Raw genomic sequence first — 22,628 nt, 5'->3', positions numbered from 1 at the left:
TATATTATAGAATTCACAGTTTTTTTACAACTTTCATTTTCATACCTATTTGATGTTATTGACTACTCTAAATAATTTGCCTTCCTTTAGCGATTTATGAGTATCTTTCGTTCCCACATTAGTTTCTTCAAAAATTTAACGAAATTAATTTAGTTTTGAACCATTTAGAAACGTATAAACAAAAAAAATGGAAATTGTATTTTTTTATTGCTTACGATTCACAACGTTATGTTACATATACATACTTAGCATAAAATTTTCAGCTTCCGCTGTCAGATATAACCAACATATAACCATTTTTTAACCAAAACTCAAACTTTGTTTCAATATGAGTGGTTTCTATTACATCGTATTTCCTTCGCCTGTCAACTTATGAAAAGTGATGCTACGTTATTTTGCACTTTAGATGACGATAGTTTTCCTACAGGCCACTTTTATTGAAATCGGATTTTACTTGAAATAAGAGGCTGCCATTTCCATGGTAATAGTTCTGTGAATTAAATAGACCCGCGTCATGTAATTTACATACAAACTAAAGCAATCAGAAATTCCGCAACTCGATATTACATCAAACCGTTATGTGAGTAATGAGGGTAGCGTTATTTGTCACATTTGTGTCAAGTTTCTTGATAAAGACTTTGATGAAAGTGCCAGCACTCAGTGCATAGAAGACATTATAACAAGCTGCTGGTATGACAAATATAAACCCGGGTACATTTTTTTTATCTACCGTCAGGCCTTCCCAATATGTTGGAATTAACACACATAGGTTACATATATAGCATATATGTATGTATGTATGTATGTTAGCGCATATGTAAGTAATTTCCACAATAGCTCAGCTTTATCGCAAAGATTTTGCTTTCTGTGAAATTCTTACGCTTTCTGGATTTGTCATTGCGCCGTCACGTACATATGTACATTTAACTTTTCTTTTCTTTCCTTTAGCCGTATTTCGCTTGCATTCAATTTGGTTTGCGACGCGTGCTTTGCAAGCGTTTCAATTATGTTCGCGTAAGAGGAAAAGTTTTGCGCAGCACGTGCCACATTTATAAAAGTATTATCAAACAAGTTTTGACACATGCATTTACAATGCACATATGTACATACAGCTTTGTGCTGTCTTTTAGCATTCCTTCACATTTAGTGTCCTTGCGCAATCCAATGCTTGGTTTTGCGAGTGCTAAAGCTTCAAATGGTTCTTAGTAGGTGATTGACAGATAAATAGATTTTTTAAATTTGGAATTTTCTTTTAAAATGTTAAAGAGTTTAGTTAAAACTATAATAGATCTTAATGGTAGGTGACCCCTACAATGTAAGTACATATGTTCCCTTTTGCCTAGATTTAAGAGTTTTTTGGTCTGTTCATCATCAACACTACCGCAAAATAATTTTCAGTTATGTCTTGTGTTGTCAGTGTTCCAAAATCTGCGGTGTTCCTTCAGGGTCGATTGCTTCGCGCTACCCTCGAAGGAGCTAAATGGTCTAGGGCAGCTTAAAGAAACTGCGTTCCTGGCTGTCACCAAGCGAGTCAACTCATCTGTCTTTTCTTTTCCTTCTATTCCTATATGACTGGGTACCCAGATGATTTTTAACGAGTTACCCACTGAGAATCTAGTTATTGGCTCCTTTCGTTAGCTAACGTAGTGATTCCATGGTAAGTATAGGCGCTGGGCTGTCGACTAGATGATTAATGCACTTGCTGGTTATAGCAGAGTCATACTTGGCACCTTCTGTTATGTCATCAATCTTAGCCTGAAAGACTGTATTGTAAAAATTTAGTTTAAAGCTACATTCTGTTTATGGATTATTACAGAAGAAACCCGACACTGTTCCTATGTGTACCCTTGATCCGTCGGTGAATATTTAGTCTTCACGGTTTAACTATCGGTCCAATGGTCCATTCTTCTCTGAAAACGTTCCTCATGTAACTCAATTGCCAATTTAGATCGAGTTCATTAACAAGTTCTAGTATAATTACATGTCCGCAATGACACCGAGTCTGGTTCCAATGACCTAAAGGCATGAAATGGATGCCGTAATCATCAGCTTTTGTTGATGTAGTTTTCATTGCGCCCTCAAGTCCCAGCAATATCTCCTAAAAATATTTTCACTTTTGAGAATGGAAATAAAACCACAAAAAAATGTATTTTGTGCTATTACAGCTGCCAATTCAATACCATTCATAATGCTAAATCAAGGCCGATACAATTTTAAGCAATCTTTCCAATATGCAATAACTTAGAAAAGAACTGTTGTTAGTTGATGCGGAAATAAAAACATTTTTTGTGTTCCTTTGCGATATTCTATCTTGCTTTTGGCTACAAATTATATTTACAAAAAATATTTCCAATACGGAATCGGACAAAATCGCTCTCATAAGTGGACGAATTTCACGAAGATAACATTTTCAGTCATATTTTCATACAAACCAGTTCTTATAACCGGACATAACGGTCCAATGACCGGCCCCGGACAATACTTTGATTGTACTTTGTTCAAATTATCTCTGATAAATGACAAGATTTCATAAAATGTGTCCAGAAAAGGATGCTTTTAGAGCTCCCGATTTTTTAAATTTTTATAAATTTTTGTGGTTTTGCGACAGTTGTTACGGCGCCGTCTGGTTCCCGGTGGCTCATCGAAAACTAATGGACTAATTGCTGTTACATCACTTTTGGCTAACATTGGCTCACACTGAGTTCTGAGTTTCAGCTTCTAACTGTAAGAATATAGTGACTTGCCTCGAAATATCAGCGTAGTCTTATCAGAAATAGTGCTATAATACTCAGCTTGAACTGATATTATAGACTATGAATAAGTTTCCTTCCAATGAAAAGACATTTGAAACTCAAGCGACAAATATCACCAGCCATTGAGTTTGATGGTTGCTTAAACGGTAGTAGCAAAAGTTACAAGGCCTGACCGGAGACTAAAATCTGGTACCATGGGAAGCAGTTAGTCCTTGAACTTTGCTCCAATCTGTTCATTGGGTTTGGCTCTTTGGTGAGATTCGTGGCGGCTTTGGTTTAAACCTAAAGGCAGGTAGAATTGGAAATTCAGTTCAATGTGGAGTCGCACTGCGTCCGAATGCCAGACCGACAGCACGGCAGAGGCTTAAGGCCGTCGTCGGCAGGTACTAACATAAAAACAAACCGAATGTTGTAAAATTATAGGTATTTTAAGGGGGTATTCTACTCTAGAAGCATGAATTTCATGTAATATTTGTAAGTGTCTTAAAAAAAAGGCAATTAATATTTTTACTATTCATTTTTTATGGTGTTTTTATTGATATCTTAAGAATACAGAAAAAAAAATGTTACAAAAAAATATTAAAAATTAAAATAATTAGAGGGCGGGGGAGAGACAGTTGTAAAAAAATGGCGCATCCTGGTTACATTGATCCTGACTCTCATGGTGGTCTGAAAAAAAAAATCAAAAGAAATTCTTAATACTGACTGTAGCTCTTAAAATAATCTTAATTTTTGAAAATTCTTTGGAGGATATGTTCTTAAGGGTCTAAACTTTAAATATGTGAAAAAAATCGAATTTTTCAAAATTCTAGAGTAGAATACCCCCTTAAGCACATGCTTTTGTCACTCCTTGCGACGATGGTTATCCAGTTATGAGGAACTGAATATATATTTTCTTTTAAACTCGATACATTTTTCCTACAAATTTATTATTTTTTTCTTTTGCTGGAATAGAGAAAAAATTGTTAAATTGACCTCGCTTTATGTAAAAAAAGGCGTATTAAAGAACTTAATTGCTTCTTTCCTCACCATAGACAATGAAATGTTAGAAACGAACCATTTGTGACGTGTCTGACATGTCTAGATAAATATGGAAATTGTCAGTCACTCACATGAACATTTTCCTGCCAGCGAAATATGCAGATAACGTGAGGTCAAGCGTTGTTACGATGGTTCTAATCGGCCTAAATGTGCCCCCACTTTGCATGTGTTATTACAGCCCACACAGCCCAACCAAAAATATTCCACAGATATGCTTCAGCGGGAAAACGCGAATTTAATTATATTTTTTTAGTACATATTTACATATATGTATATGCGCGTATATACTCTCTCAACCACAATAAAATTGTTGATAAATGCCGTTATGAAATTAATACAGCTTTTTTACTTGATAATACCCCTACCTTTGTAACGGTCAATAACCGGCAAACCAAATATGATGTTTATTTGCTTTATGATAAACACGCATGTGTTTACGCATTGTTTGTATCATATTCTACGCTTTCTAATGTCAGGAAGTTAAATATTTCATACGCATACAAATGAGCTCATTTATCACAGCTTTTTTGTGTAAAAGCCGCCTGCCAACTGGCGAGCCTCGCTACCCTCCGCCGCTTCACCAACAGGCGCCGCAAATGCTTTGGCTTACATAACGGTAATATGCTACAAAATTATTATAAAGACAACAGGAATGTTCCATTAAAAGCGTTCGAGCACTTATTGCCCACGTAAGTTAAAGCGCCTTAAAGTAGACTACTAAAAGTGCGTGCGTTGGCTGCTTAAATCACAAGGAAATAAATGTTTCCCACATACTTTAATTGATAGAAAGATAGAAACCATGAATGACAAAATCAAATACCAACACAAAAAAATATTATTTAATTAAAAGCACTTTGCGTGAGGAGAAGGCACATTTTATTGAGTCAGTCGAAAGTGCTGTAAAATCATGCCGAGCAGTGGCGCCACTCGCGTGCACTTGGGTATGAGAGCATTGCTGTATTGCTTGCTTGCCTGCATGTGTATTAACGACCTGCAACAACACGGCGCAAGAGTGCCGTTTTCACTTTCATTTTCCGTGCTGCTATGGCAGGGCGTCAAAACAACATGCAAACATATGTATTTATATGTGTGTGTGTGTATGTGTGCGATAGGGTCAAAGACCGCTGTGCTTTGAGGTTGTTGTTGCACGTGTCGCTGGTGCTAGTAAAAGCTCTAGCGTGAAGCTTTTTGCTGGAAACAGTTGCCTATCACGCAAAAAAATAACTAAATAAATACATAAAAAGCTCAAAACAGCAATGTATATATCTATAATATATATGTATGTACATCCATTATATTTGTATGTATATTAAATATATAGTATGCATGCTTTTTCTATCTCTTCTGTATAATATGTATGTTCACAGAGCAAAAAGTCAATGAAAATAATTTAAACGAAGTGGGCTATAAAGATTTTCTCGTTATACCACCATTATGCTAAATACAAATATTCATGTATATATGGTTTGTGTGTATTTGTGTGCGCAAATATTTTTATTTTTCAGTTTTTTATGAGTTTGCTGTTTTTCCTTAACTGTAAACATATTTTATTATGATTGAGCACATTCAACTATAATTAGATCATATTCGCTATCAAAGTGTGCTTCTTCTTATATAAGACCAGCCTTCTTATTTATTTATAAAATTCATTTAATCAGTATGTGTATATACATTTTTGCATGCATTCGTACGCACGTACATACCGCTACATACATATATACATATAAATATATATATGTACGAATTATCTTGATTTCTAATTACAGCTGCCTTTGTATGAAAATATAATCAGACAGTTGCGATTTTTATTAATTGCATAGACATCTATATGTATTTTATTAGGGTGTCCGTTATTTCCGCAGTTAATTTTTTTATTTTTCATCCACTGAAGTTTCAGTTTTTGTCTGAAATTTGTTTTTTTTATTTAACTTATTAATTCATTTTACTTTTCCTGTGCTTTTGACATGCGAATCTTGGATATTTTTCCTTAAAGTGCAATTTTGATAACCTGACAATCTAATGCACAAGTTTATGCTTTACAAAAAAGGTGTGCGTGATTTTTTCGTAAGGTTTTCTTTTAAAAGTTACACGCAGTTAAAGTTATACACCAAATGCCTGAGCAGTCATACAGCTGGTTTATAAATACATACTGTGTTGCTCATACGACATGGTGTACTATTTGAATATACATTTGAAGCTTAGCTTTAACTACGTAAGAATTTTAAAATTGTGCTTATATGAAAAAACTAAAAATTTTTTTTTGTGCTAAATATTTTACTAGAAAGTCCTGTTTTGAAATTTGTAGGCTCATTTGCTTTGGACATAAAAATTTATTGCAGAAAATAAAAAAAAGTCCCTTCATAAATGCATGCGGAAAGAAAAATGATGTAGATTTGGTTTAAATTAAAAATATAGGTTCTTAGGAGCAAAAAGAAAATCAACTTGGAAATAATGGACACTTTAATATACGTGACCTGGTCTACGAAAAGGGAGCTAACGTGCGAAAACCAGTTTTCTGGGAAAAGCTGTTAAAAAGATTCGTCAGTTTCTCGTTATCTCATTAATTGTTCTCCTTTTTTTTGATACCTAAGCCCCCTTTCCGTAGACCAGGTCACATATACAAATATACAAGTACATATGTGAGTTATGATTTTGCAGTTATGTGCCATTGTCTGCATCTGGAATAATCTTAAGTCATTGCTTAGTGCTGCTACTCAATGATAATCTTTGAACCTTGATTAGATAATAAAATATTTCAGTGGTTTCTAAGTTTATTGGTTATTTAGTTTAGAGTGAATTAAATAAGTTGCTGCGCAAGCGAAAATTTTAATTTTTCATATTTTTTTGAAATATGTTAATTTACAGATTTTGTGGGGAAACGCAATTTCTTAAATTTTTTAAAAGGTCTTTGTTGTTTTAAATAAGTATTGCTTCATCATAAGTATATATGTATATACATACATATGTACATAGATTCATAAACTCAATTTTTATTGTTTTTAATTATTACTCTGCTACTAAATGAATTTATGGAAATTAAATAAATTAAAAAAAATCTTAAACTCTGCAAAACAAAACTTAAAGAAATAATTCATCGACAATTCAAAATTCAAAAGCAAAGTTTTCTTCAGATTTTCTCGAAAGTAACCCACATGCATATTCTTTGGTATAAAAGGTTAATTGAAAAGCTCCGGCCTACCATAGTAAAACACATTTTTTTTGGCAAAATTCGTTTTTTTTTTTTATTCAATATGGTTCCTTTCAAGGGTGATACACCATTTTCGAAACCATTTTTGTAGTACAATTTTGTGCTTTGCTTCGAAATAGGCCTCAGTTTCGGGACACTCTTTTCATTTGACGAAAATTTCTTCCCAGCGAGCATTCTTTTGAGAACTGGGACCAGGACCTGGAGAATAGGGGGGATGCGTAAGCAATTCGAAGCCCAATTCATGGATTTTTGCCATCGTTTTCGTTAACTTGTGACGCCATTCACAAGTCTTGGTAAACAGCACTTTCTTGTTCTTGTTTCTTCTTGTTCAAATGCAGCCGTTTTCGGCGAATTCGTCCTTCAAATGATCCCATAACGCTATGTAATGGTCGTTGTTGATGGTCCTTTTTTAAGGTAGCTAATAAAAATTATTCCATTCGCATTACAGAATACAGACGCCATAACTTTATTTTTTTTTCGTATGCAGTTCACTCGAATGACTCTGAATTGGACTTCGGGGTGAAATGATGGAGTCACACTACATCCATTGTCACATAACGTTGCAAAAACTCGGATTTATTATGCTTGAATTTTGCCAATCACTGCTCCTAATCAGCAACTCGTCGTTGTTTTTGTTCAGAAATGAGCTCGTGTGGCACCCACTTTGCACAGATCTTTCTTATACCTGAATACTCGTGAAAGATATGATGTAGACATTCAGTAGATATATTATCCACTGTTGCCTACTATCTGCAACAACTTCACATTACGGTTAACCAAAATTATTTTGTAGCCTTTTTTGATGTTTTCGTCGGTAACAACCTTTTGTGGAGCAAACATTTCATAAATATGCCGTTTGTTTTTAATTTTGTTTTAAATCAATTTAATTACTAAGGTCAGTTGGCAACCCTGTTCCAATTTATAATTGAACTCTAGTCCTAGAACTTACCACTTAGTTATGGTTAATGGCTCCGCAAGGAGAAGGAGTAGGCAGAGAGACGTATTGGTAACAACCCCAGGCGTGCGCCGTGCCAAGTCGCTAATAGGTGTAGTAGGTTTAAAGTAATCAACCTTCCTAGGCACAAACTCAAGCTATTTGCCTAATTCTACAGCGGCTTTGCAAGCTGATGAAGCAGTTATATAACATGGGCCTAGCTTCTTGTGCAAGTTGCCGGTTCTGCGACATAGATCCTGAAACTCTAGAAGACCTGCTAATTAACTACACAGCAGGATAAAGGCTTTTGGATCCATGTTTCCACATAAGAATCACATCGCCTCACTAGCACCTAGTTGTATATTGATATTTATCAATATGCTGGGGCTAGGTGGTTCGTGGTGACTTGGGAGAGGGCACAATAGACCTTAAGTCTAGGTGTAATCCTCACTATTTATCTTATCGTATCTATGGCTAGGTGGTCATCCTATTGCAACTTATATTTAAATTTTGAGCCTTGAAATAACTTAAGGATTTATAATTTTTTAAAATTTTAAATATAGTTTTAATTTTTAAAATGTATCAACTCAGGTGGCAACTCCACAATATTATATTATAATATTAATCAAATCATGTTTAAAAAAATTATATTATTGGTGAAAAAGTAAACGTACTTCGACAAACTATTTTAAGAGAACTCAGCTGATAATCAGCTGAAAAGGTTAACAAACAAAAAATATGTATGCAAATTTAAAAACATGCAACAAAAATAAGCTACAATTAAAAATATATTGTATATATTGTATTGTATGTTAATATCAATAATTTGTTAAATAAAGAACTACTTTGACAAAATTAGTTTATAAAAAATAAAAACAGAAATTATAAATACACTTAGGTTAAGTTTGTATTTTTTATAAATTTTTTTATAAAATATTTTTATAAAAATTATTATTTTATATTAAAACAAAAAGTTTGCGCAAACCTATATCGAGTATTTTATACAAGCATGTTAAACAAAAATCGATCCATATACAAAATTATTAAAAAGAAAATATTTTTTTTTTTGGAAAAATTCTCTAACGTTAACTTATGACCATTGCAACGCTAAATTACTATAAAAACGGTAAATTATTATAAAAAATTTAGGAAATAGTACTATTATTAGGGAAACGCTATCATATTTCTAATTAAAGTCGAAAAAGAATTTGTTGTTCAGCCAAAACCGCACAAGTCCAGAACTTAAAATATTAAAGCATTACAGACGTTTTAAATACAACTATACTCTACATAAATTTCTACTAATAACGGTACTAGATATTTGAACATTACACAGAATAACAAATAGTTTCAATTTTATCTCCCTTTTTAAGTTCCAAAAAAGTAATTTTGAACTTGTGCGGTGTTTGAACACCAATTCTTCAACGACTTTAAAAACTACATTCCAAACGTTTTAAAAACTAAATAACTAATTTATTATTCTTATTTCTTCTCTTTCTTAATACCATATTCACACAATACCCACCTATACCAAACAGAGCGGCATGCTCATGGATGAAGACTCCTTGGATCAAGCACCATCGCCACCACTGGCGGCCCATTCGCCATCACTCATCAAACCCTTGCATTGTCAGACATCGACGGCCGCTTTGTTACGCAACTACCGTCACAATCCTATGATTGGCGGACCCGGTGTGTTGCCATCACCACCATTCGGACCGGCTAGCAGTAGCGAAAGTTCTATTGGCAGCAGCAGCTGCGAAGTAAGCCCACCTGGCCTTACACCGACCGACACTGAATCCAATTCGGACAGCGGCATAGATGACATTAGCATGATTGAAGCCGCCTCACCGATTAAGCTACAATTGGAACAACCTAGCAGCCCACATTTCAAATCGTCGACAAGCGGTTGCTCGGCCGCCACCAAGGATATGCTTTTAATGAAATGCTTGAACAACAAAGCAGCTAAGCAACGTGCTTTGCTCGGTGAGGCACAAGCGAAACAACAACAGCAAACAGCTGCTACAGGCAACGGTATTGCCAGTTTAGGCGAGAGTAAGACCAATAAGCCTTCTGGCGGTCGTAAGGGTTCGCTGACATCTTACATCGATAATATGAATCCACTAATGGAACCGTTTATAATGGATTTATGTAATGATGATTACGCTGTGCCTACCGAGCCCTTGTTGGGACCAACTGAAATCGATCATGTGCTCAATAACTGGAGCCACGAGATGGCTTAGTCAGCGGTGCACATGAGCGCTACTAAAACTACGCAGAAAATACGAACCAAACATTTACACACGACAAAGACGAAATCGGCGAAGATACGATGACAAGGCAGACGAAATAGGGACGTTATGTTGGGGGTTAAGAAAGAGCTTTATAACAAATTCAATGCATTTACACACGTACATATGTGAGGGGTAGAGGAATGCGGAAATTATTGTATAGGTTGTGGGCAGAAACAATTGGCGTGCGCAAAAAACGAATTTTAACGGCGTAACTGTAAATAAAGCTATCATTTCGGAAGTTTTCGTGGGGACTGTAGGCGAAATTTACAAATATCTTGTGGAAACTACAAGTGATGGCTGAACGGAAGATGGCGGTGACGGAGTAGACCGCTATTGAGAAATGAAAGGAAACGGAAACAAAAACGAATGGCATTCGTTCGTCACGGACATTCTAAACAAGCAACGAAATTTGCTTTATTAATTTTGAAATTTCGATTTGTTGTACAGTTAAAGCTGTACAAGTCCACTTTTGGCCATAATTTGTTGTTGAAGAATAGAAAGCTAGAGCTTTTGGCTTTGCATAAAAAGCTTAAGGAATACGGAAGACGTGGAAGGGTGGAAAATTTTGGGAACGAATATTTTTTACGAATATTTTATTTGCTTACGGGACAGTTACAAACAAACATACACACAATGCAATTAATTTCATTTCAGATAGAGAGAAATAGAGAGTATAGAAAATACAGAAATACAATCACACTTATTGAAAACAGCAAACAGGTTCACAGACCACTGAGTTGGAATAGAACAATTTTTAAAGCTTATGCCACGAAAAAATTTTGAATATTGGAAGATAAAAACGCTTGAAAAGTTTTTCGGTTCTAAAATATTTGGCTGGCATAAATGAAGCGATTTTTTGGAACAATTTTATTTTCGAAAACAGTAAAATGGAAGCATTAGAACATGTTTCCAGACAATTTGAAATTGAATGATATGAAACAAACAACCACAATTAAAAAAAATTAAAAAAAAAAAAATTTTGTTAAATTAAAAAAAAATTTTAATTACTTTGAAAATCAAATTGTTTCCAACAGTACTTGTTACTAATTGTTTTAAAAATTTCGAAAATATTTTTTTTCTTGATGAAATTGCTTGAATGCGCTTCATTTGTGCTGGCAGATAAGAATTAACCTAAAAAGTTGAGCGTTATTACTGCACTTTTCAGGTTCAAAATTTTAATGTTTTTGGATTTTTTCTTAATTTACTATAATTTTCGAGAAATATTAAAAGTAAGCAAGCAGCCACATACATACTTATAGCAACAACTTTACAAGTTTTAAACGAATCAAGAACCCACATGAAAATAATAAGAATTTGTGTAGAGTCAGCAGCAAAACAATAAAAAAATTATAATAAAAAACTGAAAGAAAAAAAAAACAACAAAAAAATAAAGAACAACAGTAAATATACATTTAAAAACTTTGTTAGTCTTAACTTTTTACTGCCCAAAACAGAAATAAACATTGCGGTTAGTTATGTAAGTGCAAATCTTTATATAGTACGTACAAACATGTATAATTTTGAAAAAAAAACAAGTTAATACAAATTTAACAACAAAAAAATTTTAAAAACAAATTTAAAAAATTTCATAGTTTTTGTGTATAAAACTTTTTACTAAAAATTATTATTAAAAAAATAAATTGAAAAAGAAACCCTGGACATGTGGCAAAAAATTAAAATTTTTTAAATATTTAATAATCATTTTTTATAATAACCACTCAAAAAGTAATGTTCAAAACAGACTTTACGAACATTAATTAAATTTAATTTTTTTATTTCATAATTTTTTTTAATTTTATTTTTATTAATTTTTATTATATTATATTTATTTTAATTTTTTTTTATTTCATAATTTTTTAATTTTATTTTATTAATTTTTATTTCAAAATATTTTTTTCTTATTTATTTTTATTGCTTGTTTATTTTAATATTTTCATTATTTTTTTCAATATTCTTTAAATTTTATTTTTTTATTATTTTTTCTATTTCGTTATTTTTATTTTTGTTTTATCTCATACTTTTTAGTTTTACATTTTATTGACATGTGGCAATTTTTTCGTTAAAAGCAATATTTAAAAAAAAAAACACCAAAAGTAATAATGATCCATAAAACCTTAATAAACAGTTACAATTTATTCTTTCTTTGTTTAGTTTCCTTTTTAATTTTTTTATGGTTTTAAATTAATATTCTTTTAATTTTTTTTGTACACTTTTTTCCATATCGTTATTTTTAAATGCATTTTTATTACGATATTTATTTTTTATTTATTTCATAATAGTCTTAATATACAGATACTATTTAGTTTGCTTGTTTGTTTTGTTTTATTTTTATTTATATTATAACTAATTTTATTTTTTACTATTTTGTTATTTTTTTATTTTAATTTAAAATTCTGTTAATTTTTATATTTTTTTCCATTTCGTTATTTTTAATTGCATTTTTGTTTTTATTTTATTTTTATAAATTTTTTATTTTAGTATTTCTGTTCCAGAATTCTCTGTACAAGAACTATTTAGTTACTTGTTTGTTTTGTTTTTATTTTTATTTATTTTATAACTAATTTTATTTTTTATTATTTTGTTATTTTTTTATTTTAATTTAAAATTTTGTTAATTTTGATACTTTTTTCCATTTCGCTATTTTTAATGGCCTTTCTGTTTTTATTTTATTTTGATAAATTATTCTTTTATTTCATATTTTTTTAGTATTTCGTTCCTTTCCTATTTTTACTTTTATTTATTTATTTTTAGTTTTTTATATATTTGCTTTATTTTTTATTTTATTTTGAATATCTTATTTTTTATTATTTTTCTTTTTATTTCCTTTTTTTAATTATTTTGTTGTTGCTATTTTCTTATAATTTTAATTTTAAATTTTTAATTGTTCCTTATTTTTGATTTTTTTTAATTTTTTTAAATTTTTTTAAATTTATTTTTTAATTTTTTTTATTATAATTATTGTTTTTTTTTTTTGGTTTAATTTTCAAAAATATCAATTTTGACAACCTACCAAAAATCTTCAAAATTCAAACCACACAAAAACTATGATAAAACAAAAAAATATGTAAACTAAGTTAAGTGCTAGTTATTAGTTATAAAAAATATAAAAAAAAACCATAAATAATTATAAAAAATGTTTAAGCATTACTTTAATAAAAGCAGAGGGGAAGAATTTTTCACAGTTAACAAAATGTTATACTCAAAAACAATTTATTTTAATTTTAAATATGCTCTGGAAATCTACAAAGCATTTAACGCCGAGAAGGTTTTTGTAAGTTCGTCAAATTATGTTAAATAACAGTCTATATTTTCTATTCGTACAGTACCGAAATTAGATTTTCTCTTGCTTTGTAACAGTTTTGACGCATTTATTTACTTTGAAATGCTCGTTTTTTACAAAAAAATCAGACAATTTTTGCACCGTTTGTTATAATAGTATATTAGAGTTATTAAAAATAAAATTACAATTTACATTCAATTAAAATTTTTTTCGAACTTATATAAATGTGTATGTATTTGATGTTCACATGTTTTCAAAAGTACTTTTTTCGCACTAAAAATATGTGGGTTTATTGATTTAATTTCGTTGGCAGTAGTTTCAAGAAATTGTTGGAAATTTTTTGTGAAGAGCGGCGCTCGCAAGTAGAAGATAAATTGTTGTAAAGCTTACACACAAATACTAAGTAATTAAAAAATTAAATTTTTCATACAAAAAACCAAAAACTTTCTCAGCGTTTATGTTTTTAAAAAACCCCTACATTCATTACCAAAACTATAACCAAGAATTAGTAAATTTTTAATATTTTCTAGAAATAGAAAACTTCAAAATAAATAAAAATATACAAAAAACTGTAAACTCTGCAAATTTAGTTGTTACTGCTAACTGTTATTTAAGGCATATTACTATGTGGCAATTTTTTCACTCTTTTATTCATTAGTCAACATTTAATCAAGCAAATTTTTAGTTTTTTCTTATTTTATTCGCACTTATTTTTTTATCATTATTTCTGTTTTGGCAATATTCTACACATAAATGCATATAAAATTATGAGTTTAATGCTAAATAAATATTAATTGAATCGTAAATTGTAATAAAAAAAACTCATTATTCTTTTTATTTCAAGTGGAACTTAGTAAAAGTAAGTATAAAAATGTTAATAAATAATTTATAAAAAAAAAAAAAATTCAAGTTATGTAGCGCTAAGCAAACTTCACATGGTTGCTTAAGAGCTGCGTTAGTTCACTTGCCGGATTGGACCAGTGACATGTGGGATAGGCGACCACACAACTCGTACTCGCATGCGTTTTGCCAGCCTTTATCGCTTTTCGCAACTCGCCGTAAGGCGCGAACACATCCAACACCCACGAAAAGCTCGTCAAACCATCGACGATTTTTTGCATGCTGGTCGCCTGTCCGTGACGCACTTTTTGACTGGATTCCTGTAGCATCAGGCAAATGGTTTTTTGCACGCAAGCACCGATGTCGATTTTATTATCCAAAAATGTCTCTTCGATGCGTGCGAAGAGGCTTGGTAGTGTGGTCTCTGTGGAAGGAAGAGCGGTAGTTGTATAAAAATATATTTGAGAGTATTTGTACACAACTTTTTTAATATTTTAATTATCAATATTTAGGTGAGTATGGAAATTTGTATATGAGTTGTGGGCTCAAATCCTTTTACAAAAGAGCCGTGAATAAACCATTTAAGTATATAATCTACGCATCTAGCCATTCGTATATGGGAAATTAGACCTTACGTTCTCTAAAGCTGAATACTGAAATCTGTGAGAATAGTTTACAATATGCTAGGAAAAATTTAATTATTGTAGGCATACCCGCGAGTTTACGGTTGGGTTCTGAGGACCAACCCATCATTAAGCCATTTTATGATCAAATTGGTAACTAAAGCAATCACAATTGAAAGCGTAAAAAATACAGCTTATGCAAGAGCTGAAGCCGACTTTCCCAAGAGACATCGCTCCGCTCTATGGAGTCTTGAAAAGTTCCAAGAAGATCCCAAGTTTTCGAGCCGAATTTTGTTCAGCGATGAGTCCCATTTCCGGTCTAATGGGCCGCATTTGAGATAAATAGCATCCTGAAGAGATTCAAGAGTTGCCATTTCAACCAGAAAAAACAACGGGTTGGTATGGTTAAAAATGATGCCGATGAGAACGTAACCGTCAATGGCGACCGTTATCGCGCCATGATAACCGATTTTTTGATGTCCGAAATTGAAGCTTGTGTCCTCTGTGACATTTGGTTTCAACAAGACGGCGCCACTTCCCGCACATCGCATCATCAATCAATGGATTTATAGCGAGAATACTTCGAAGAGAATATAATTTCTCGTTGCGGTCGGTCGATTGGCCACCAAGATCGTGTGATATTTAACCGTTAGACATTTTTCTGTGGAAATATGTAAAATCTAAAGTCTGAGTGGACAATCCCGCTTCGATTCAGGCATTTTAGAAAACATCACGCGTGTCATTCGCCAGTTACCAATCAAAATGTTCGAAAGAGCAATCGAGAATTGCACACAATGGATGTACGATCTGAGACGTAGCCACGGTCAACATTTCAAAGAGATAATCTTAAAAAAATAAATACCAAAGAATGTTCCTTCGAATAATAATAAACATTCTTTGCTAAATTTGAAGGTTTTGTGTTTTTTCCTTGAAACAGTAGGGAATCTGGAAAGGGATCACCCTTCAGTACAACTCCTGGTTGTTCGTAATATAGTATAACTACAATGTATTCTAAGAGACAGTTATTTCTTGATAGCTTTGACAGCTATACGCTATAGTAGTCCAATATCGGTGGTTCCGACAAATGAGCAGTTTCTTGCGGAGAAAAGGACGTGTGCAAAATTTCAGATATCTCAAAAATGAGGTACTACTTAGCATATATGCACACAGACGGACGCACATGGTTAAATAGTCTCAGTTCAGTTTAAATGACGGTCGATTTATAGATATAATTTTTAGGGTCTCCGAAGTTTCTTTCTGGGTGTTACAGGCTTTGTGGAAAACTTAACTGTTCAGCGTATAATTAAGTTGAACCGGATTTGGTTTCAGCTAATTTGCGCGCCATACTGAAAAATTCAATAGATACTCGATGTCTGGCGCACCAGCTCGGTAATAATTGAAAAAAAAATGTAGGTGCTCGGAGTAAAAGGCATTACGTCGATCGACTTTTCTATAGAATGCCATACATTTCGAGCAAAGACTTGAGAGTCCGAATCAGAAGGTCTCAGTAGTAAAATAAAATATAATTACAGATTACGCTACAAGGAAGCCAGCCGAGAAGGCCACATGACGGTTCAGTGATCCCTTCTGCATACGAGCTACTCATAACCCCCAGAAAAGCAAAATCATCTTACCAATTCGCTCGCCAGTGTCGTTTTTATAGACTAAACGGAAGTGATCGAAAAGATTTTTGGCATCGTAAAAATGATTTTTTGAATCAGCATAACGTTTCTCTCTTTTCACTGTTTCTTCATCAGTAAACAATTTCTTGTCAGTCTTTTTGATGCCATTTTCCAAATATGTCGTCTCTTCATCCTCAGCCGAACGTCCTTTGAGAAAACGAAGTGAACTCAGAAGATGCGCCACAATCAGGCTGCCACCGGCCATTAGACCACTGGTGATCAAAGCTGCTGTATTGATGTTCACCATAGCCTGCAAATAATACAAAAATCTGCATACATTGGCAGCATAATATTTCACGTGATTAATATTACCGGAGAGTTGCCGTACTTGTCTACATAACGCTTAATTGGCACTTTAAGGAAAGGCAACTCGAAATCCAGTCCCATCGCCACATCATCACCGAGCGGACGAAATGAGAAAAATCTTTTTGGTCCACTGTCTTCGGTCGGTAGGAGAATATTGGCAGCGTCCGTTGCGTAAGCAGCCAATGGCAAAAGCGCCACTATTAAAGCATTTAGCAGCATATTCACCAGAGATATTTGAATATATTTTGAGTTAAACCGTAATTTAACACGTGTGTGCCTCGATTGTTGGTCTAGGCGCTTCTACAACAAATTTCGGGAAGAATTTGGTTATATATGAGGCCGAAGTAAGGAAATGCTTTACATTTCAACACATATGTGACATGCTCTGCTGCTCGTCTGAAGCACACATTAATTGGACTGTACAATTTTGGTTATCTGCGTTTGCACTACTTTATTCGGGTAATCACATGTAATGGGTCCATATTAAGTGCAGTTATTTGCACATGTGTGGTGTGCTCTTTAAAGAGGTGAGCTAATTCCTATTTGTTATGTATTTAGCGCCTAGTTTTTTTGCCGAGGTTTTGTAAATCATCTAAGTGTGTGACGATTTCGTGAAGTGATTTAACTCTTGATCTAGATATGAATGCATTAAGACATGACTATGTACAAATAAAAGTAATTTGCATGTCATAAGACTTGTGCAAAGTTTGTTGACATCAAGGTCAGCTTTAAATAGAAAAGAGGAAGGAATAATGCGTTTACAGACAAACAATTAAATAAGTATGCACCATAATATGTATAATGAGTTTCGAAAAATACTTTGTAGATATTAAAAATTATTTACTAAATGCTAAACCTTTGCGCCTGTCGAAGGTCCATTATGGAAATAATTTAAAAATAATGAAAAATGTCTTGGGAATAGTTGAATCGGGGCTGAAGATGATCTATATTGTACCGGTATGAAATGTTGGTTGATTTGTGAAAACTGAATACTAATTTTGAATGAAAAGTAAAACAAAATTTAATCAAATTATTATACATATATTGCTTTTTACACATGTAGAACACCTTTCTGACAATTGTGGATAACATGCCAATAGATATGTTCGTCTTTTGAAGCAAACCATTCAGACACCCAATTTTCGATTTCGGTGTAGAAATCGAAGTGCTGCTCAGTCAATAAGTGTTCCATCGACGAAAAGAAATGGTAATCGGAAAGTACTAAGTCTGGTGAATATGGCGGGTGGGGTAACAGTTCTCAGCCAAGTACTTTGATTGTATTCCGAATCCATTTACCTTTGTGTGCTAAATTACTTTATCTTGTCTGCTCACCCATACAATTTATTCTTCAAAATCTATGTAGTTCCCAAATAAGTAATCCCCTTAACCCTAATAAACTGTGCCAACGTTTTTTTTTCCAATCCTCGAATGAGTTGTTAAAGTCAATTTGCGGAATAGCCTTCAATGTGCGTAGCGATTCGCGTTTAATCTCTTCAATTGACTTAAAACGGTATTCCCGGAGCGGTCGTTTGAGTTTGCTGAATAGCCAGAAGTCACACGGAGAGAAATCTGGCGAATACGGTAGTTGAAACACGATAAACTCAGGAGGAGTCAATGCATTATGGGATGGTGGATGCAAAAACTAAGAGTTGTCGGCCCATAATTCCAGTCACTTTTTACAAATAGCCTTGCGCAAACGACACATAACACTCAAATAGTATTTCTTGTTGACAGTTTGGCCAGTCGAAAGGAATTCGAAGTGCACCACACCTTGATAATCGAAGAAAACTGTCAACATAACCATGATTTTTGTTCTGTTTTGACCTGTTTTTTGGCTCACCTTGCCACGATTGTCGGACGATTGATCGTCTGTTTCCGAGTCGTAAACATAGATTCAAGACCCATCGCCAGTAATAATACGTTTCCTGACATCCTGGTAGTCGGAAAGCATTGTTTCACAGACGTTCACACAACGCTGTTTTTCGAAAAAATTGAGTGCTTTTGAAACCAATCGTGCTTTCACTTTTCTTAGGCTTAAATGATCTTTCAAACTGATTTTCAGTGATCCTTACGATAATCCAACGATGCCAGTAAGATTTCTGACTGCAAATCGTCGATTCTTAAGTACCTTTTCTGTTATTTTATTGACGTGTTCATCATCAGTTGAATGAACGTTCTGGATGTGGTTCTTCGTCAGCTCGTTCTCGTTATCACGGAAGGTTGTCTCCAACATTTTGATCGTTTCGGTATTGGAAACTTGGTGCCGAATGATGTCACTGACGGTCATACTAACCTAGAAAAAAGAAATATTTCGAGGATTAGGTTATCGCGCGAAATATAAAAAAGTCTTACTAGTTTTTGCCCACATAAGTATGAACAAACAGAAATACTTCGAAACCAGTATTCTTATGGCAAACTGTGTTTTGGGAGATGGTATTCTATCACCTTGACCTGCGGAGGAATGGTTTCGACGATTCAGAGCGGGTGAAAATGACACCATGGATAAGCCAGCAGAAGATCTGTGACGCCGAATACCGATCAAATCATGGAAAACAACGAGTCAGACTGGCATGTGGCATCTCGTGACATCGCTCAGAAGATGGGAGTTAGTCACCAAACCATTTTAAATCATCTGCAGAAGGCTGGATACACAAAAAAACTTGATGTTCGGGTGCCGCATCATTTGACGCAAAAAAACCTTCTGGACCGTTAAAAGGGAAACATCCACTAGGAGCTGCTCCCATATGTCCAGACGCTTAATTCTACAATCTACCGCGAACAACAGAACCGCTTGAAGCATGCCCGAATTGTTCCACTAGGACAACGCCAGGCCACACACTTCGTTGATGACTCGTCAGAAGCTACGGGAGCTCGGATGGGAGGCTTTCTCGCATCCAAAATATAGCCCAGATATAGCGCCAAGTGATTACCACCTGTTCCTGTCCATGACAAACGCCCTTATTGGTGTAAAGTTCAACTCGAAAGAGGCTTGTGAAAAGTGGCCGTACGAGTTTTTCGCAAATAAGGAGGGGCTTCTACGAGGGGGTATTATGAAGTTGCCGTCTAGATGGAAACAGATTATCAAACGAAACGGTGCATATTTGAACTAAAACCGATCACTGTAACACTTTTTATAAAGCATTGAATAAAGAGCAAAAAAGCAGAAGGGAGATATTTGACAACCTTATATGTATGTATGTCAATATACTGCAAAATAAACTAACGAAGTCTTAACGACGCTTTCAGGAAAAACACAGTTAATTTATGAAATAATTCAGGTAAAAAATAAATAAACATATATTTTTGGCACTTAAACTCGTAGAAGAACATGTATAAAAATCTTATACTATTTCAAGATTATAAAAAAATTACATCAACTTTTCAGCATTACTTGGACAAGCATAGCGCAACAAACAGAACTCGATTGTGTTGTCACTGAAACCACTACAGCTGTTTACCAAAATATCTAACCAGAAACTTTTTTGCTATTTCCCAAGCTTTATTTTGCAATTTCGGCCATTCACAGTCGCGATACATGAGCTCACAGCTAGTGTCAGCGTGCGCACGACCCGTGTCTATAGCATTTTGCAAAGCGGTGCCATTCAAATAGTTCTGCAGCAGATCCAAACTGAGCGCCAAAAAAACAAAAAGAAGATTAGTCAAATAGTTAAACTTGTTTAGTATGCAGCATGCCATTTAACAAACCTGATGAGCCCATCGACTATGCGATCAGTGGGTGAACCCAATCCTGCGCGTACGCCTGTGGTGGCTTGTTGCACATAACTGCAGATCGCGCGCTGAGCGCAAACGCTCACATTCATATGGTTTACATATAGATTATGCTCCAAAGCATTTAGCATATCGTGTCCCTTGATAACTGAAAATTGAGAAATATATACATACATATATTTCAAATAATATGCCTTATATAATTGAGAGTACTTACTAGATTTCGTCACTGTATCACTCTGATCGGCCGCCGGCGCATAACTGGCGAAATTCAAGTCATCCATGAAGTCGGCAGCACGCGTGGCTTTTTTATAACCATACCCAACTAGCGTAGGCGTGGTCACGGCTTTTAAAACCACCGCAATAATAGCACCCACAATTGCGAAGCCACTGCTGAGCAGCAATGTATCCGAATTCAAATCGGCCAATTTACGAAAAGCCGCCTGTGTGATTTGCACACTGCGCGCGATCGGTACACGCAGGAACGGTATGATAAACTCCAGATTGATGGCAAGATCCTTGCCGTCCGCCTCAAAGTGTATACCACGCGGCTTGCGCACTTCTGGTACAGTTTTGCCGAACGCCTTAGCACTTTCCTCACTGTTAATTGACTTTCTTTCCACCTCCACTGTTGGTCTGCTGGTCGTTGCGCTCCAAGTGTAGCTGCTCAGCGCACGCGGTTCAAAGTCGTGAAACCGAAAGTAATGCACCACTCCACTGTCTTCACTGGATGCTTGGCGTTCAGGCATAATCGTTGTATTTGCATAATTGTTGTTGCGCTTAATTCTTAAATAATCAAAACTATTCTCGTGCAGCATTTCATGCAAAGTTTGTATGAACGTTGGCTGCAAAAGTAACAGCAATAATAGCAAAACACTGTTGGTGCGTTGGTGGCCCCTCCACCAAAGCCTCGTGTCGAAATTCGCACACATTCTCTCCGCGATGTTGTCTCGCAAACGTTTGGCAGCGATCTGAAGGCGGTCGCATGCAACACCGCGTTGTTTATATGAACCAAAAGCATAAATAAACTGTGACGATTAAATGTTGGCAATTGAAAAAGTAATAATAAAGTCGAAATTGTGTTAGAAAAAGGTGGCAAACGGTGACGATGTCTACATTTGCGGACTTTTCATGCTTCACGCGCACCTTCAAGCTAAGCTTGGGCCGACACAGTGTTGGCGGCGGTTGCAGGTGGTTTGGGTAAATTCGTGAAAATATTTATGTTTGAAATACACAAAGTTTGTTTTACAAAAAAAAAAATTTATTTTTTTTTTAATAATGCCAAGCATTTGTCGAAATTGTAATGTACCGTGAATAAGTAGTTATACATATTTCCAGTTTTGATGGTTTATCTTTGGGTGTAGATAGGTCAGGCTCTCTACCTCAAAAAACAATAAAAATCTGTTATAGGAAAGGGTGTTAGAGAGTCAAATTGGCTGGGAAGACAGCTAACGATTGCTTTTGTTTTATTTTCTTCGCTTGACAAGGGATGTTTTTGCCTCCTTTGCAGGTAGTTCTCTTGTAACAAAGTCTAGGCAGATCCACTGAGTTGATACATAAGATATGTTACGAGCATTTCCGTCATCTCCTCGACAAAATTTGATGGTCGAAATTCGGAACTACGGCCTGACCCCCTGAACATCTGATACGTCTACAATATTTTTATACAAAATTATTATGTTTTATTATGTATGTATGTACGTACATGTAGCTCAGTAGTATTATTCAAGGTATTGCCCACCTGAAGCTATACCATTTTGCCATCTTTCTGGCAATTTGTGTATTCCAACGCAAAAAAACTGCGCCGGCGGTGGCCAAGAATGTATCGAGCAAAATTTTTGATGCCCAGTTCTGGTGTGAACCGCATTCCAGTGGATGCGTTCTGCTTCGACCGTAACAAATGTTAGTCAAAAGAAGTACGGTTTGGGCTATACGTAT

The 22,628-nt window shown here is 34.3% G+C and overlaps 3 protein-coding genes across 3 annotated transcripts in view; 1 reads left to right on the top strand and 2 right to left on the bottom strand.

Annotated features, from left to right (window-relative positions):
* The window catches only part of LOC120770494 (protein similar-like), a 68,518-nt gene extending 57,105 nt beyond the window's left edge, over positions 1 to 11,413 (top strand). The window contains exon 6 of the mRNA XM_040098018.1: positions 9,475 to 11,413. Coding sequence (XP_039953952.1) covers positions 9,475 to 10,179 — 705 coding nt within the window. The 3' untranslated portion in view covers positions 10,180 to 11,413. The remainder of the gene's footprint in view (positions 1 to 9,474) is intronic.
* Positions 11,414 to 14,430: 3,017 nt separating this feature from the next.
* LOC120772444 lies at positions 14,431 to 17,180 on the bottom strand. Its single transcript, XM_040101107.1, has 3 exons — positions 16,968 to 17,180; positions 16,608 to 16,905; positions 14,431 to 14,774 (listed from the first exon to the last, which is right to left on the bottom strand). The coding sequence occupies exons 1-3, from the start codon at positions 17,178 to 17,180 to the stop codon at positions 14,431 to 14,433; spliced, it is 855 nt and encodes a 284-aa protein (XP_039957041.1).
* A 3,102-nt stretch (positions 17,181 to 20,282) lies between these two features.
* LOC120772370 lies at positions 20,283 to 21,622 on the bottom strand. The gene is made up of 3 exons (XM_040100984.1): positions 20,908 to 21,622; positions 20,667 to 20,838; positions 20,283 to 20,589 (listed from the first exon to the last, which is right to left on the bottom strand). Exons 1-3 carry the CDS (start codon positions 21,620 to 21,622, stop codon positions 20,406 to 20,408), a joined length of 1,071 nt encoding a protein of 356 aa, XP_039956918.1. The 3' UTR covers positions 20,283 to 20,405.
* Between the last annotated feature and the right edge of the window lie 1,006 nt (positions 21,623 to 22,628).

Source organism: Bactrocera tryoni, chromosome 1 (genome assembly GCF_016617805.1).
Source record: "Bactrocera tryoni isolate S06 chromosome 1, CSIRO_BtryS06_freeze2, whole genome shotgun sequence".
In the NCBI taxonomy this organism is placed as follows: domain Eukaryota; kingdom Metazoa; phylum Arthropoda; class Insecta; order Diptera; family Tephritidae; genus Bactrocera; species Bactrocera tryoni.
The sequence above is the reverse complement of the archived record's forward strand: the minus strand, read 5'-3'. Positions and strand labels throughout refer to the sequence as shown.

Coding starts and splice junctions, on each gene's coding strand:
- LOC120772444 (XM_040101107.1), bottom strand. CDS start 17,180: ATGCTGCTAAATGCTTTAATAGTGGCGCTTTTGCCATTGGCTGCTTAC. Junction 16,906..16,967: donor ACAAGTACGGCAACTCTCCG/GTAATATTAATC, acceptor TATTATTTGCAG/GCTATGGTGAACATCAATAC. Junction 14,775..16,607: donor CGACACTGGCGAGCGAATTG/GTAAGATGATTT, acceptor TTCCTTCCACAG/AGACCACACTACCAAGCCTC.
- LOC120772370 (XM_040100984.1), bottom strand. CDS start 21,622: ATGTGTGCGAATTTCGACACGAGGCTTTGGTGGAGGGGCCACCAACGC. Junction 20,839..20,907: donor TGATACAGTGACGAAATCTA/GTAAGTACTCTC, acceptor CTCAATTTTCAG/TTATCAAGGGACACGATATG. Junction 20,590..20,666: donor ATAGTCGATGGGCTCATCAG/GTTTGTTAAATG, acceptor TTTGGCGCTCAG/TTTGGATCTGCTGCAGAACT.